At 46.7% G+C, this 16,267-nt stretch overlaps 1 protein-coding gene across 4 annotated transcripts in view; it reads right to left on the bottom strand.

Moving 5' to 3' along the window:
* Positions 1–7,304: 7,304 nt before the first annotated feature.
* The window catches only part of LOC110486914 (far upstream element-binding protein 2), a 10,627-nt gene continuing 1,664 nt past the window's right edge, over positions 7,305–16,267 (bottom strand). Inside the window, exons 4-18 of one of the 4 annotated variants that reach the window (XR_016486058.1) lie at positions 15,297–15,333; positions 15,073–15,131; positions 14,867–14,938; positions 14,710–14,767; positions 14,348–14,519; positions 13,961–14,059; positions 13,683–13,790; positions 13,441–13,543; positions 13,177–13,289; positions 11,017–11,350; positions 10,728–10,831; positions 10,500–10,579; positions 9,743–10,025; positions 9,221–9,396; positions 7,305–9,022 (exon numbers count right to left, since the gene is read on the bottom strand). Coding sequence is in view for 1 of the 4 variants with exons in the window: in XM_036941658.2 (XP_036797553.2) it covers positions 9,014–9,022; positions 9,221–9,396; positions 9,743–9,964; positions 10,500–10,579; positions 10,728–10,831; positions 11,039–11,350; positions 13,177–13,289; positions 13,441–13,543; positions 13,683–13,790; positions 13,961–14,059; positions 14,348–14,519; positions 14,710–14,767; positions 14,867–14,938; positions 15,073–15,131; positions 15,297–15,333 (1,724 nt within the window). In the remaining 3 variants the exon portion in view is untranslated. The remainder of the gene's footprint in view (positions 9,023–9,220; positions 9,397–9,742; positions 10,026–10,499; positions 10,580–10,727; positions 10,832–11,016; positions 11,351–13,176; positions 13,290–13,440; positions 13,544–13,682; positions 13,791–13,960; positions 14,060–14,347; positions 14,520–14,709; positions 14,768–14,866; positions 14,939–15,072; positions 15,132–15,296; positions 15,334–16,267) is intronic. The other 3 variants (XR_016486057.1, XR_016486056.1, XM_036941658.2) reach the window with 3 other exon arrangements.

Here is a 16,267-nt window from a genome sequence, read left to right as displayed (position 1 = left end):
GTCCGGCATTGCTGCACAAAGGACACAGGGTGAACTTACACACACACACACACACCCGACCCATGGAGTGAAGAGTGTTTGTTGTCACTTGAATGGATCTGTGTATTGAACAAGGACCTGCCATGTTTCTCTGTATTGGTGTCACTGGCTGACAACAGGGCAGCACAATGTACATGCCAACCTAAACTACCCTCCAACAACGGTCTGCTGTACCAAGGTGGTCCTAAAGATGTGACGGTTAACAGTTTGTCCTCCCTTACCCAACCCTTCTGTATAGGGAGGAACGGAGGGAGGAAGAGGAAATGGCTGCTTACGATTCTGCAGTTCTAAATTGTTCATTTAGCTCTCACTCTCATGTCAATCAAAGCCCAAGAGCCAGTCAGAAGGAGATGGGGCATGTGGGTGACAGCAGATAGACTGTAAAGAGAGTTGTTGTGTGTGTTTTTGATGCCCGTGGGGTGTGTGTGTTTTTGATGCTCGTGGTGTGTGCGTGTGTGTGTGTGTGTGCTGGGGTCCTACTGCTGTGCTGTATTTTTAGGGTGCGATTGAACATGCGTGGATTTATGTGATTGTGTGTGTGTGTGTGTGTGTCTTGTAACGTGTGTCTGGTTGTACGATTGTTGAGTCTGTGCTTCAGAAGAAGTGTTGACTGTATATTTGGTGGATATTTTCAAAGGCATTCAAAATCATTTTGGGTGAATGTTTTTATTGGTTCTTTTTAATTTGATTTGTTCCTTTCCTGAAAAAGAGTGTCGTGGTTTTGGGGGTTCCTGTTACAACCACTCACACACGCACACAAAAGATAAAACCCTGGTTTAAAGGTGTTTCCATGTCAACCCCACAGATGTGGAACAGTAGTCCCACCATTTCTCTCCACTGCAGCGTCCATCTGCCTCTGCTGCTGAATGTGCAGTTCTGTACAGAGAGATCTGTTCAATATATATTCCTGTTTGTGTTTTCAAGTGCTTCATTGCCATCTGTTTTATTGGTTTCTGTTGAGACCTTTGTGGCCTCTTGTCGTCCACACGTCATTGCGCCAGCCTTATTTTTTATGTTTGTTTATCTTTTTCATTTCTGCACCAGACATTTCTGATTTCAAATAATTACTTTGTTTACATATTCCAAGAAGGACTGTGCTGGACTGAGTTAAAATGCGATAATATAATTATATATATGTGTGTCACTCTATTTCCTTTTCATTGTCACAAAGTGAACCTTTCTTGTCTGGTGATGTGGTGTCAATCTGTCACACACTAAGTATATTTTGTGTGTATGTGTATTTACTGAGAGTCGTTATTGAGTGTGAGTATGTATGTTTGATTTCAGTTCTCCTCAAATGAGCTCTCCATACATAGACGCGCCAAGGGTCCTGCTTCGTTTGCACAGTCACAGTCAATGACTGTCCTTTTATATGGTGAGATGTCAGTAGCCTGATCCCAAATATGTTTGTACTATCTTGCCAACTCTTGGTTTGACAATGACCATATAAGTTGGCGAGACAGCACAAACTGATCAGGTACCAGGCTAGAATATAACAGTTCTGCCTATTTATCACAGACAGTCTCCACTTGGAGATCCCTATAGATCTCTTTCATGTACAGTACTGTATATCTGTGTCTGATGGAATCGCAGCACACAGGTGTAAGGTATTCTGAGGAAAACCCTTACAGTCGGTGCCATTGTTGTATGGGTTTAGCATGGTCCCAGATCTATTTGTGCTGTCTTATAGAAGTTGGAATGACAGCACAAGCAGATCTGGGGTCAGGCTCGATGTGAAACGAGACAGGGGAATCAGACACCCTATCTTCCTCTACATCTCTCATTCTGTCTCACTCGTTTCCTTCCTGCTAAAGTTTTTCTGCTGTTGTTTTGTTGTTGAAGCCATTTTCATAGAACATTGTCCACCTCGATCAGTTCGGTTGTTGAACATGTATTGTATGAACATTTCATTGCATTTAAGTGTCCCAAGAATGTTTTCAAAGGCAGCAATGCATATCTTGAGCACGCAGCGTGGACCTCTAAACCAGCATGTTTAACACTCTGGGGCGTCTGCTTCTACCACAGCTGATGATATATCCTCCCATGTCCTGCGGATCTCCCGATACGATGGCCATTCTTTTCCAGACAAAAATGTTTGTCATTTTTATAGAGTTCAGTTTCTTACTTCTAAAAACAAAAACGGTATTGTGTGGCAGTGTTTTATGAATTTGGTCAAATACACGTATGACTGTGCCTTTGGGAGGTTGTAGAATGCACTTCAAATGTTTTTAATTTTAAAGATATAAAATAAATTAAGAATTTTTTAAGTTGTCATACCCTTGCCCTTGTTTTCTCCTCTGAAATGTACAGACTAGTTTCCGTTGGAGCAGGATGTGGGGACTCTACACTGTACTTTCCATCACAGTGGCTGTGGTGCATTCATTAGTGCAAACTGTTTCAGAAAATAAATGTTTATATTGGACAAATGTATGTAGGTCCCCACCCATTTCGTCCAGTTTAATTCCGTTTGGTTCCTAGTAAATACACCCCTGGTCTGTCACATAGTCTTTGTGGTAAGCACTGCTCAGAATCAAATACAATTTTATTTTTCACATGCTTACTTACAAAAGAGCTCAGGTTCAGCTTCCTGTCCCCATTCGGTGTGACAGGAATTGAGAAACTGTAATACTAACACACACACACACCACACACAAACGACCACAGTAAATACATTTTCCTGAAAACAGACTGTGGTCAAGTTACGTTGGGGTCTTAACCTACATTGTAATAGATTGTGGTGAAAGCACAAGGCTTTAAGTGATTTACTTACTCTTTGATAGGCATTTAGTTAATGTGTTGTTGTTGTCTACATGCTGGTACTACTACAGTTAAGGTAGTCTCGCTGCTCTCGCATAGCCAAACAGGCACTAATTAACCTAGAACTCTGGAAGTAAATAGGAATTTGTTCTTAACTGACTTAAAGGTTAAATAAAAAGGTGAGGCTATATGAGGCAGCTCTCTAGTGACCCCTAGTGGTAGCAATGGGATAGTAATTTAACTAGGCCTACTCCAGCCAAACCCTAGGACGACACTGGGCCAATTGTGCGCTGCCCTGTGGAACTCCCAATCACGGCCGGATGTTATACAGCCTGGAATCGAACCAGGTACTGTAGTGACGCCTCTTGCACTGACCAACTGGCAGGTGTCTTCCCTGACATTTTCAACATGCCCCTGATTGAGTCTGTAATACCAACATGTTTCAAGCAGACCACCATAGTCCCTGTGCCCAAGAACACAAAGGCAACCTGCCTAAATGACTACAGACCCGTAGCACTCACGTCTGTAGCCATGAAAGGCTGGTAATGGCTCACATAAACACCATTATCCCAGAAACCCTAGACCGACTCCAATTTGCATACCGCCCAAACAGATCCACAGATGATGCAATCTCTATTGCACTCCACACTGCCCTTTCCCACCTGGACAAAAGGAACACCTATGTGAGAATGCTATTCATTGACCTCAGCTCAGCGTTCAACACCATAATACCCTCAAAGCTCATCACTAAGCTAAGGATCTTGGGACTAAACACATCCCTCTGCAACTGGATCCTGGACTTCCTGACTGGCCGCCCCCAGGTGGTGAGGGTAGGTAGCAACACATCTGCCACGCTGATCCTCAACACTGGAGCCCCCCAGGGGTATGTGCTCAGTCCCCTCCTGTACTCCCTGTTTACTCACGACTGCATGGCCAGGCACGACTCCAACACCATCATTAAGTTTGCAGATGACAAAACATTGGTAGGCCTGATCACCGACAACAATGGGAAAGCCTATAGGGAGGAGGTCAGAGACCTAGCCGGATGGTGCCAGAATAGCAACCTATCCCTCAACATAACCAAGACTAAGGAAATGATTGTGGAATACAGGAAAAGGAGGACCGAGTACGCCCCCATTCTCATCGACTGGGCTGTAGTGGAGCAGGTTGAGAGCTTCAAGTTCCTTGGTGTCCACATCACCAACAAACTAGAATGTTCCAAACACACTAAGACAGTCGTGAAGAGGGCATGACAAAGCCTATTCCCCCTCAGGAAACTAAAAAGATTTGGCATGGGTCCTCAGATCCACAAAAGTTTCTACAGCTGCAACATTGGGAGCATCACTGCCTGGTAGGGCAATTGCTCGGCCTCCGACCGCAAGGCACAGCAGAGGGTAGTGCGTACGGCCCAGTTCATCACTGGGGCTAAGCTGCCTGCCATCCAGAACTTCTACACCAGGCGGTGTCAGAGGAAGGCCCTAAAAATTGTCAAAGACCCCAGCCACCCCAGTCATAGACGGTTCTCTCTACTACCCCATGGCAATCCGTACCAGAGTGCCAAGTCTAGGACAAAAAGGCTTCCCAACAGTTTTTACCCCCAAACCATATGACTCCTGAACAGGTAATCAAATGGCTACCCAGACTATTTGCATTGTGTGCCCCCCAACCACTCTTTTACACTGCTGCTACTCTCTGTTTATCATATATATATACCATACCAAGATGGCATCACACAAATTATCAATAAACCTACCAGGTACCACCCCAAAGCTGTAAACACGGGCACCCTCATAGATATCATCCTAACCAACTTACCCTCTAAATACACTAAATACAACCAAGATCTCAGCGATCACAGCCCCATTGCCTGCATCCGTAATGGATCAGTGGTCAAACAACCTCCACTCATCACTGTCAAACGCTCCCTGAAACACTTCACCGAGCAGGCCTTTCTAATCGACCTGGCCCGGGTATCCTGGAAGGATATTGACCTCATCCCGTCAGTAGAGGATGCCTGGTTATTTAAAAAAAATGCCTTCCTCACCATCTTAAATAAGCATGCCCCATTCAATAAATTTAGAACCAGGAACAGATATAGCCCTTGGTTCTCTCCTGACCTGACTGCCCACTGATAAATCCACTATAATTGATCATTTCAATAAGCATTTCTCTATGGCTGGCCATACTTTCCACCTGGCTACCCCTACCCCGGTCAACAGCACTGCACCCCCCACAGCAACTCGCCCAAGCCTTCCCCATTTCTCCTTCTCCCAACTCCAGTCAGCTGATGTTCTGAAAGAGCTGCAATATCTGGACCCCTACAAATCAGCCGGGCTAGACAATCTGGACCCTTTCTTTCTAAAATTATCTGCCGAAATTGTTGCAACCCCTATTATTAGCCTGTTCAACTTCTCACGTCGTCTGAGATCCCCAAAGATTGGAAAGCAGCTGCGGTCATCCCCCTCTTCAAAGGTGGGAACACTCTTGACCCAAACTGCTACAGACCTATATCCTACCTTGCCTTTCCAAGGTCTTCGAAAGCCAAGTCAACAAACAGATTCCCGACCATTTCGAATCCCACCGCACCTTCTCCACTATGCAATCTGGTTTCAGAGCTGGTCATGGTGCACCTCAGCCACGCTCAAGGTCCTAAACGATATCTTAACTGTCATCGATAAGAAACAATACTGTGCAGCCGTATTCATTGACCTGGCCAAGGCTTTCGACTCTGTCAATCACCACATCCTCATTGGCAGACTCGATACCCTTGGTTTCTCAAATGATTGCCTCGCCTGGTTCACCAACTACTTCTCTGATAGAGTTCAGTGTGTCAAATCGGAGGGCCTGTTGTCCGGGCCTCTGGCAGTCTCTATGGGGGTGCCACAGGGTTCAATTCTTGGGTCGACTCTCTTCTCTGAAAACATCAATGATGTCGCTCTTACTGCTGGTGAGTCTCTGATCCACCTCTACGCAGACGACACCATTCTGCATACTTCTGGCCCTTCTTTGGACACTGTGTTAACAACCCTCCAGACGAGCTTCGATGCCATACAACTCTCCTTCCGTGGCCTCCAACTGCTTTTAAATACAAGTAAAACTAAATGCATGCTCTTCAACCGATCGCTGCCTGCACCTGCCCGCCCGTCCAGCATCACTACTCTGGACGGTTCTGACTTAGAATATGTGGATAACTACAAATACCTAGGTGTCTGGTTAGACTGTAAACTCTCCTTCCAGACTCACATCAAACATCTCCATTCCAAAGTTAAATCTAGAATTGGCTTCCTATTTTGCAACAAAGCATCCTTCACTCATGCTGCCAAACATACCCTCGTAAAACTGACCATCCTACCGATCCTCGACTTCGGTGATGTCATTTACAAAATAGCCTCCAATACCGTACTCAATAAATTGGATGCAGTCTATCACAGTGCCATCCGTTTTGTCACCAAAGCCCCATGTACTACCCACCACTGCGACCTGTACGCTCTCGTTGGCTGGCCCTCGCTTCATACTCATCGCCAAACCCACTGGCTCCAGGTCATCTACAAGACCCTGCTAGGTAAAGTCCCCCCTTGTCTCAGCTCGCTGGTCACCATAGCAGCACCCACCTGTAGCACGCGCTCCAGCAGGTATAGCTCTCTGGTCACCCCCAAAACAAATTCTTCCTTTGGCCGCCTCTCCTTCCAGTTCTCTGCTGCCAATGTCTGGAACGAACTACAAAAATCTATGAACCTGGAAACACATCTCCCTCACTAGCTTTAAGCACCAGCTGTCAGAGAAGCTCACAGATTACTGCACCTGTATATAGCCCATCTATAATTTAGCCCAAACAATTACCTCTTCCCCTACTGTATTTATTTATTTTGCTCCTTTGCACCCAATTATTTCTATCTCTACTTTGCACATTCTTCCATTCCAGTGTTATACTTGCTATATTGTATTTTCTTTGCCACCATGGCCTTTTTTGCCTTTACCTTCCTTATCTCACCTCATCGCTCACATTGTAAATAGACTTATTTTTCTACTGTATTATTGACTGTATGTTTGTTTTACTCCATGTGTTGTTGTATGTGTCGAACTGCTTTGCTTTATCTTGGCCAGGTCGCAATTGTAAATGAGAACTTGTTCTCAATTTGCCTACCTAGTTAAATAAAGGTGAAATAAATAATAAATAAAATATGCAAAGTCACTTTAACTATACATTCATGTACATACTTCCTCAATCAACCCGACTAACCGGTGCCTGTATGTAGCCTCGCTGCTGTTATTTTTCACAGTCTTTTTATTTCTTGACTTAACTATTGTTCACCTAATAGCTTTATTGCACTGTTGGTTAGAGCCTGTAAGTAAGCATTTCACTGTAAGATCTACACCTGTTCTATTTGGCGCACGTGACACACTTTGATTTATTTGACCGATGCGCCACTCAGGATCCCAAACACTAGTCTTGCACCTTCATAAAGCATTATGGAACACACTAACAGAAACAAAACTGGACACACAAGTAAAAAAAATGTTGACTTTTCACCCTTTTAATTCAACAGAATATTGCTGCTGGTGGTCATTTTATTCACAAAACCAACACTGTGCCTTGCAAAATGCAGACTCCAATACAGTGCCCAAGCTGCCATTCTTCCTCAAGAGTTAGTGATTCAACAGGTCTGGGTCATGTTCATTTGGGCACACAGTACCAAAACCTTTTGCAACAGACAATTTGCACTTATTGGACAAGTCCAGGTAGTCCCTCCTTGTTTCAGTCTGTTAGTCCCTTATGAATACAACCCTGAGGTTAACAACCTCAACAACCATAAATTGCCATCTTACTCATGACTTCAACCATAGCTTATTCCAGTGCAACCTTAACTCACTCTGAATAGGGACAGGAGTTTTTCCCTGACCAGGGACCCTAGTTAGGGTTGCAAAATTCTGTGAACTTTCAATAAATTCCCTGGTTTTCCAGAAATTCGAGTTGGGAGGATTCTGGATTTCATGCTTATTTCCTCCTGATTCTGGGAATCCTCCTACTGGTATTTCAGGGAATTTATTGAAAGTTCCTGGAATTTTGCAAGCAGCCCCGTTTAAAGCCTATAACTATGGCCACAGGTTTTTCCCTGGGCAGGGATAACGTCTGTCCCCAATGACCATCAGAAGGTGATCTAACTGGTGGGAGGCCAGGACATCTTTTATTGGAACTTTATTCAAAACAATTGAAAAATAAAAAACAAAAACGTACAATGTAGAAGACCATGTCACAGATCAAGGAAAACTAAAACTTCTAACACCATTCGTCTCCCGTGCAACAGGTTGAGTTAAACAGACTAGTGTTATGTGATGTATGCAGTAGGTAACTTCCCACTGTAGATGTACCCGTAGTTATGTTAACTAGCATTCCACAATCACTGAAGTCTTCCGCTGTGCAAACACACAAAGACACTCATACAGACACTCACGTTTATCGTAAGTTGTGGGGACACATTCTAAATACTGTAGTCACACACACACAGAGAGAAAACAAAAATATAATTCACAGAACATAAAATCAAAACCAAAGCTCAAAATGTATGAAGACCAAGCAACTTAGGCGATGGGAATATTCCAAATGAAGGAGAAATCAAACTACCAAGCAATTAAAATAATCACCTTTAAAAGCAAAACCTCCCACTCTTAATCATTTTACCATTAACGTAATTGATTGTAATCTTTATAAATCAATGTTAATTTCAGTAAATGCAGTATTAGTAGTGTAGGACTAGAAGGAAGTCACTTGAATAGACAGTTTGGCTGTGGTAAATACAATTAAAAAAGGGGAAAGTGGGATTTCATTGGGTGAGTGATGAGCATTTCCGGAAGTAAATCTGTCTTTCATGGTTTCGAGTTCAAATCTCCCAAGTTCATGTTTTTATTGACAGATAAAACAAGGGAAGATTTCAGGGAACCAAAATGAAAGATAACAGTCCCTAGAAATCCATCCCATTATTCAGCTCACAGGCAAAGCAATAGTTTGTTCTCTTCGCATATTTATTTAAACAAGTGGTGAGTTGGACAGGGAAAGGGGAGGGACAGGGAAAGGACTGCCAGCTCAGAATCCCTTCAGAACAAAAAATATATAATTTTTTATTTATTTTTTTAAATGGCCCGGATTCTGTTGACTGGTTGGGTTAAGTGGTAGTAGCCTTTCTTTATTCTCGCTCTTTATGAGTCTCAGCCGAGCCTCTCACTGTGTCTGGAGAGAAAGAACAGAGTAAGAGTACAGAGTTAGAGAACCACAACAACCAGTAACATCTTCAGCCTGGATGCCAAAAACAGACTGCAACCCAGGCCAGTACAACCTCAGGACAGAACGCACACACCTAGGCAACATACAACTTGTTAGACATACACATCTGAGAACTGTCACAGTACACTCAGGGTGTAACTTTACCTGCTGGCCTTGCTGAGGGGTAGCAGGCTGTCCTGGGGCCTGTCCTGTTTGGCCGTAGTAAGCAGCCTGCTGCCTGTAGTACTCTGCCCAGGCTGCACTGTAGTCCTGCTGGCCTCCACCTGGGGCTGCTGGGGCACCTGCTGCTCCTGGCCCTGCTGCAGAGCCTCCTGCCTGGGCTAGGGGAGCAGAGGAGAGGGGTCTTATGGATGAAGAAGAGATATGCTATGATCGACAAGGTTAACATGATGAAAGATTCATGTTCTTAAAGCACTGGTTCACTTCAAAATTAAAGTTTGTCAGATGATTTTAGACCTTGAAAGTAATCTAAAGTCAAGCGTAGTCAACATCCCACAACAGTAGAGACAGCTATACGCCTCGATACAAAATTACATGGGAAAGATAGACACGGTCTAAAATGACTAAATTAGACAGTGCCCATCTTTCCTATTCTAAGAGGGAAACAACTGCCGTCTTTCCTCCTGTGGTGTTATACTAGTAACTATAGTGGACCAGTGGTCTCACCAACACCCATCTTCTTGTAGTATTCTTCCCAGGCCTTGGTGTAGTCAGGCTGGCCCCCAGGGGTCTGGCTGGCCTGGGGCTGGTCTCCAGGTGCTGGGCCACCAGCGGTGGGGTTGGTGGGGGGCTGGCTGGGCCCTGCTCCCCCTGGCTGCCCTCCCTGGTAGTACTGGCCATAATAGGCTGCCCAGGCTGCGTTAGGGTCCGCGGCACCGGCTGCCTTGCCTAAAAAAGATGGCAGTTGGAGGTGAGGTCCTCATAGGGCTGAGCGTGCCCTGCTATCTGCCTGTGCTTAGAAACCAGGGGACAGAGAGAGATAGGGGGAGTTATTATCAATAGCCAACACAGAAAGACATTCTCCCATCACAGATGATTTTGATAATAGTTGCAGGGTTATGTACCACTAAAAGCTAGCCTGGCCCCAGTTTGTGCTGTACTCCTATGGACATTGTGACACCAGACAATGGAGTTGGCAAGAGAGCAGAAACATATCTGGGACCAGGCTAACTAAAACCTGCTCTCTGTTGTAACCACTGTTTTGAGATGACAAGGAGATAAAACTATATAGTAGGAAACCCCAAAAGAGACCACTGGTAGGCTGGATGGAGTTGACTCCATATTGCTTTCCCTTTCTCAGTCTTTTCAAATAAGTGATTACAGCGAGAGAAAACATTGGGAGGCCATTGAAAGTTATAGTTCCAATGTAACCATTTCCTGTCCACAGTGAGGGTCTGAAAGTTCAATGTTGCAGGTCACTCACTGGGGTCGTGGGTTACTTGGGGCTGCCACTGCTGGTAGGTGTTGCCCCAGCCCTGTGGGGGGTAGCCATGAAGACCTCCACTTGAGAGGGATAGAGAAAACCCAGTTACTACTCAGTAGACTTCCATTGGTCCAATCAATGATTGTATCGTTGTAATGTAACATTTTAGCCAGTAGAGGCCTGTAAAAGCCAGAGTTTGGGATGACTACATTTCCAGTCTCCACTCACTGTGGTCCAGGGGCTCCTGGGGGTCCTGGGTTGTAGGGACCAGGATTATAGGGACCCATGGGGCCTGGTCCGCCAGGACCTGGACAAACAGGGCAGAGGGGACCCTGGAAAGCACAACCAGTTAGATGCATAGACATTATGTTCACATCTATGGTGAAAAGACTGAAAGCAACTCAATTGCCAGTTTGACTCCATTGATTGTGCGTTGAAGCAATCATGTCCATTTCCCCAAATGAGTTTCCCAACACCACAAACCCATCCATCCATCCTTCAGCCCTTTCCTCCTTACCCTGAGCAGGAACCCTGCATACCTCGATCTTGTCCTCGATGAGCTGCTTGGCGTGATCTATCTGCTGCGGAGAGCCTCGAATGACAAAGAGCTTGAAGTTAGGGTCCCCGTTGGGGGGCAGCTGGCGGGAGATCTCCACAAAGGCCCCAGTCTGCTGGTTGATGGCCTTGATGTTCTCCCCGCCCCGTCCGATCACCAGGCCACACTTGTGGGCCGGAATGGAGAAAGTCATCTCCCCTCCTCCACCACCAGGGGGACCCCAGCTCCCCTGGTCCCCTCTGCTGCGGCCCCTGCCGCCACCACTCGGGGACATGCCTGGAGGCCCGGGAGGACCCTGAGAAGGAAGGAGGGTGGAAGAGAGAGAGGAAAAAAAGAGGGTGGAAGAGAGAGAGAAAAGGAGGGTGGGAGAGAGAGAGAAAAGGAGGGTGGGAGAGAGAGAGAAAAGGAGGGTGGGAGAGAGAGAGAAAAGGAGGGTGGGAGAGAGAGAGAAAAGGAGGGTGGGAGAGAGAGAGAAAAGGAGGGTGGAAGAGAGAGAGAAAAGGAGGGTGGGAGAGAGAGAGAAAAGGAGGGTGGAAGAGAGAGAGAAAAGGAGGGTGGAAGAGAGAGAGAAAAGGAGGGTGGAAGAGAGAGGGAAAAAAAGAGGGTGGAAGAGAGAGAGAAAAGGAGGGTGGAAGAGAGAGAGAAAAGGAGGGTGGAAGAGAGAGAGAAAAGGAGGGTGGAAGAGAGAGAGAAAAGGAGGGTGGAAGAGAGAGAGAAAAGGAGGGTGGAAGAGAGAGAGAAAAGGAGGGTGGGAGAGAGAGAGAAAAGGAGGGTGGGAGAGAGAGAGAAAAGGAGGGTGGGAGAGAGAGAAAAGGAGGGTGGGAGAGAGAGAAAAGGAGGGTGGGAGAGAGAGAGAAAAGGAGGGTGGGAGAGAGAGAGAAAAGGAGGGTGGGAGAGAGAGAGAAAAGGAGGGTGGGAGAGAGAGAGAAAAGGAGGGTGGGAGAGAGAGAGAAAAGGAGGGTGGGAGAGAGAGAGAAAAGGAGGGTGGGAGAGAGAGAGAAAAGGAGGGTGGGAGAGAGAGAGAAAAGGAGGGTGGGAGAGAGAGAGAAAAGGAGGGTGGGAGAGAGAGAGAAAAGGAGGGTGGGAGAGAGAGAAAAGGAGGGTGGGAGAGAGAGAAAAGGAGGGTGGGAGAGAGAGAAAAGGAGGGTGGGAGAGAGAGAGAAAAGGAGGGTGGGAGAGAGAGAGAAAAGGAGGGTGGGAGAGAGAGAGAAAAGGAGGGTGGGAGAGAGAGAGAAAAGGAGGGTGGGAGAGAGAGAGAAAAGGAGGGTGGAAGAGAGAGAGAAAAGGAGGGTGGAAGAGAGAGAGAAAAGGAGGGTGGAAGAGAGAGAGAAAAGGAGGGTGGAAGAGAGAGAGAAAAGGAGGGTGGAAGAGAGAGAGAAAAGGAGGGTGGAAGAGAGAGAGAAAAGGAGGGTGGAAGAGAGAGAAAAGGAGGGTGGAAGAGAGAGAGAAAAGGAGGGTGGAAGAGAGAGAGAAAAGGAGGGTGGAAGAGAGAGAGAAAAGGAGGGTGGAAGAGAGAGAGAAAAGGAGGGTGGAAGAGAGAGAGAAAAGGAGGGTGGAAGAGAGAGAGAAAAGGAGGGTGGAAGAGAGAGAGAAAAGGAGGGTGGAAGAGAGAGAGAAAAGGAGGGTGGAAGAGAGAGAGAAAAGGAGGGTGGAAGAGAGAGAGAAAAGGAGGGTGGAAGAGAGAGAGAAAAGGAGGGTGGAAGAGAGAGAGAAAAGGAGGGTGGAAGAGAGAGAGAAAAGAAGGGTGGAAGAGAGAGAGAAAAGGGTCTTAATACAATTTATATTTAAGTTCTGGTCCTGGACATCAGAAAGTCAGTTTGTTTAAAATGAGGATATTTACCTCCTAATAACAGTAATGTACTGAATGGGGAATTATGGGAATGCTCTAGGACTATCATTTGTCTAGGTTATGGAGTCCATTTGTTTACAATGTTCCATTTGTTTACAATGTTCCAGTGGTTCACTAAATGTGTTGAATGTTGTATGTTCCACAAGGCACGGCATCATGGCAGCTCTAATACACTTGTATGTAAACAGTTCCAAGCTGGCATGTGAGCAGTGGCTGTTTTTCAGATACTCTACGTGTGTGTGTGTGTGTGAGGTATGTACCCCCTGTCCTACCTCCTCTCTGACCCTGATGCTCTGCAGTAGCTCCTGGATGATCTGGGCAGCATTGTCACAGCAGTCTGGTGGGCCCATGATGTGGGCCATCTTATCAGGACCTGTGCCATCATCTGCAACGACAGGACATTTCCTCTGAGACTTGTGCAACACCACAACCAGAATGTAGAGCTTGTTAGTAGACACCACACAACTTGTGAGTAAACCGTGTAAATGAGTCGAGTAGAAGTAGTTCATATGACATGACTATGAAACGTTATATACCTGGTTTAAACTGTATCCTAACTCCTGCGTCGTTCTGAATCTTCTTGATCATCTCCCCGTTGCGACCAATCACCACCCCGACAGAGTGTCGTGGCACTGGAACCTAGCCAATCAGAGAGCAGGTTAGACAGCGCCAAATAGATTAGACTGATAGCTATAGGAAGGTGCTCACTCTCATACAAATAAAACCTGTGATGGGGAATGTGAGTCCCTCTCCACACACACCCCCCCCTCTCACTTACGTCCATGGCTCCCCCACCTCCCCCCATGCGGGAGCCATATTCGTTCCTGTCTCCGAAGCCAGGCTGATTCCTCTCCCTCAGTATCTCCTGCACCAACTCCATGGCTTGCTGAGCAGACCCACAGGACACATTTTCTAATTCAAACAACTTTATGAAGTCTCCTTAGGGAGAACAGCATTAGCACATCAAAAGTTGCTACCAAATCCCCCATCTGCAGAGCTGCAGTACAGCATGCCAATTCAATATGGGATGCAGATTGTAGCAAGGCCTTGTGTTACCTCCACTTTGTATGGCTCCCCGATGATGCGCAGGGGCTTGTCCATGTTGGGTCCCTGAGACGCGTCCTGAATCAGGATCATCTTCACTCCTGCTCGCTCCTGTCAACGCCGCAGACAGACAGCATGGTCTGCTCAACCAACTGATGGCAATGATTCACTCAACTCTCACTCACATGGCCCATGAAACACTTGTGTAATGCGATACGAGATTTTCCTGCTTATATTTCTTTCTTGCGCTGTAGATTTAACAACCCAAAAAATTATTTGCATGACTGCACACATCAGCCTGTTTGTGATGAAACTGTCAATATCTCAAAACACACACGTCAATGTGTTGTGGAACACTTCTCTGGCTACTGGTGAGGCCGACTGACTGTTTGTATATACCTGTAGCTGTTTGATGGTCTCCCCTCCCTTGCCGATGATGAGGCCAGCCTTGCCTGCGGGAATCATCATCTCCTGCCCTGAGCCACTCTGTCCATTGGTCGCCTCGTGGAAGGATGAGGGGGGCGTGCCCCTCCCCCGAGACACAATCTCATCCAATAAAATCTTGGCTTTCCTAGTCAGAGGGGAAGAGCGAGAGGGGTGGGTCAGCTCAACTGATGAGTGCAACAGCACACATTAATAGTGGAACTACAGAGATATGCCATACATAAAGATAGCGCTGTGTAAATTCAGTGGATAGAGGTGAACAGCATCTTGTGATAACAATACAAAATGTCACAATTAGCTAGTAGGATCTCACTTACTGTATGGAGTCTGGGGACCCTGTGAGAGAGACACTCCTCTCTGGTAAACCTCCACTGTCTGAAAACAACCAACAGTCAATTACACACACGAAGAGAGTTCAACTATAGCTCTGGTTCTAACCATTGACTATAAAGGCCCCACTTGCCAGTCCCTCACCTGAGGCTATCTGAACCTTGCAGCCTGATTCCTGCTGGATCTTGTTGATCTGTTCTCCGCCCCGGCCAATGACTGGAGGAGAGGAAGAGGGGAGAGCTGTTAGTTTTATTGATTCTGATGTTCATGATGAGTCCAGTAATGTTCAAATTCAACACATGAACACAAAAAAACGAATCCGGTGACCATGTTGGAGAAAGTGCACTTACTGAGTCCCACCATTCCATCAGGAACACTGTACTCCTCTGAGGTGGTTGTGAGCCTGGCACTGTGGGAGAGAGAAGCCAAGCACAACAGTTCGTTATCCAAATCGTCAACATATTGTCACCATTAATCTTCTGCTGAAGAACTAATTCCAATCACCTATTCCTATTTCACTTCATTTTAGAGATCTACTTGGATTGTTATGGATTAAATTATGCTAATGACTTACCTCTGCTGGGCCAGTGCTGCCAGTTGGGCTCCGATAGCTGTAAAAGGAAAGAGAGAAAGAAAGAGATATATAGAGAGAGGACAGGGCTCAGATTACTGACACACTGAAAAATGAGGACAAGACAAACACAGGTGATGCCCACAGTGACAGACCAGGGGAGAGGGTTTGGATAGTACAGACACCGACCAGGGGAGAGGGTTTGGATAGTACAGACACTGACCAAGGAAGAGGGGCGAAACAGTACTGACACAGAACAGGGGCCGGACAGTACAGACACCGACCAGGGGAGAGGGGCCGGATGGTACAGACACCAACCAGGGGAGAGGGGCCGGATGGTACAGACACCGACCAGGGGAGAGGGGCCGGACAGTACAGACACCGACCAGGGAAGAGGGTTTGGATAGTACAGACACCGACCAGCGAAGAGGGTTTGGATAGTACAGACACCGACCAGGGGAGAGGGTTTGGATAGTACAGACACCGACCAGGGGAGAGGGTTTGGATAGTACAGACACCGACCAGGGGAGAGGGTTTGGATAGTACAGACACCGACCAGGGGAGAGGGTTTGGATAGTACAGACACTGACCAAGGAAGAGGGGCGAAACAGTACTGACACAGAACAGGGGCCGGACAGTACAGACACCGACCAGGGGAGAGGGGCCGGACAGTACAGACACCGACCAGGGGAGAGGGTTTGGATAGTACAGACACCGACCAGGGAAGAGGGTTTGGATAGTACAGACACCGACCAGCGAAGAGGGTTTGGATAGTACAGACACCGACCAGGGGAGAGGGTTTGGATAGTACAGACACCGACCAGGGGAGAGGGTTTGGATAGTACAGACACCGACCAGGGGAGAGGGTTTGGATAGTACAGACACCGACCAGGGGAGAGGGTTTGGATAGTACAGACACCGACCAGGGGAGAGGGTTTGGATAGTACAGACACCGACCAGGGGAGAGGGTTTGG

The sequence above is a fragment of the Oncorhynchus mykiss genome, chromosome 13, assembly GCF_057628025.1.
Source record: "Oncorhynchus mykiss isolate SJ-2025 chromosome 13, ASM5762802v1, whole genome shotgun sequence".
Lineage (NCBI taxonomy): Eukaryota > Metazoa > Chordata > Actinopteri > Salmoniformes > Salmonidae > Oncorhynchus > Oncorhynchus mykiss.
This window is presented reverse-complemented; position numbering and strand designations above follow the sequence as displayed.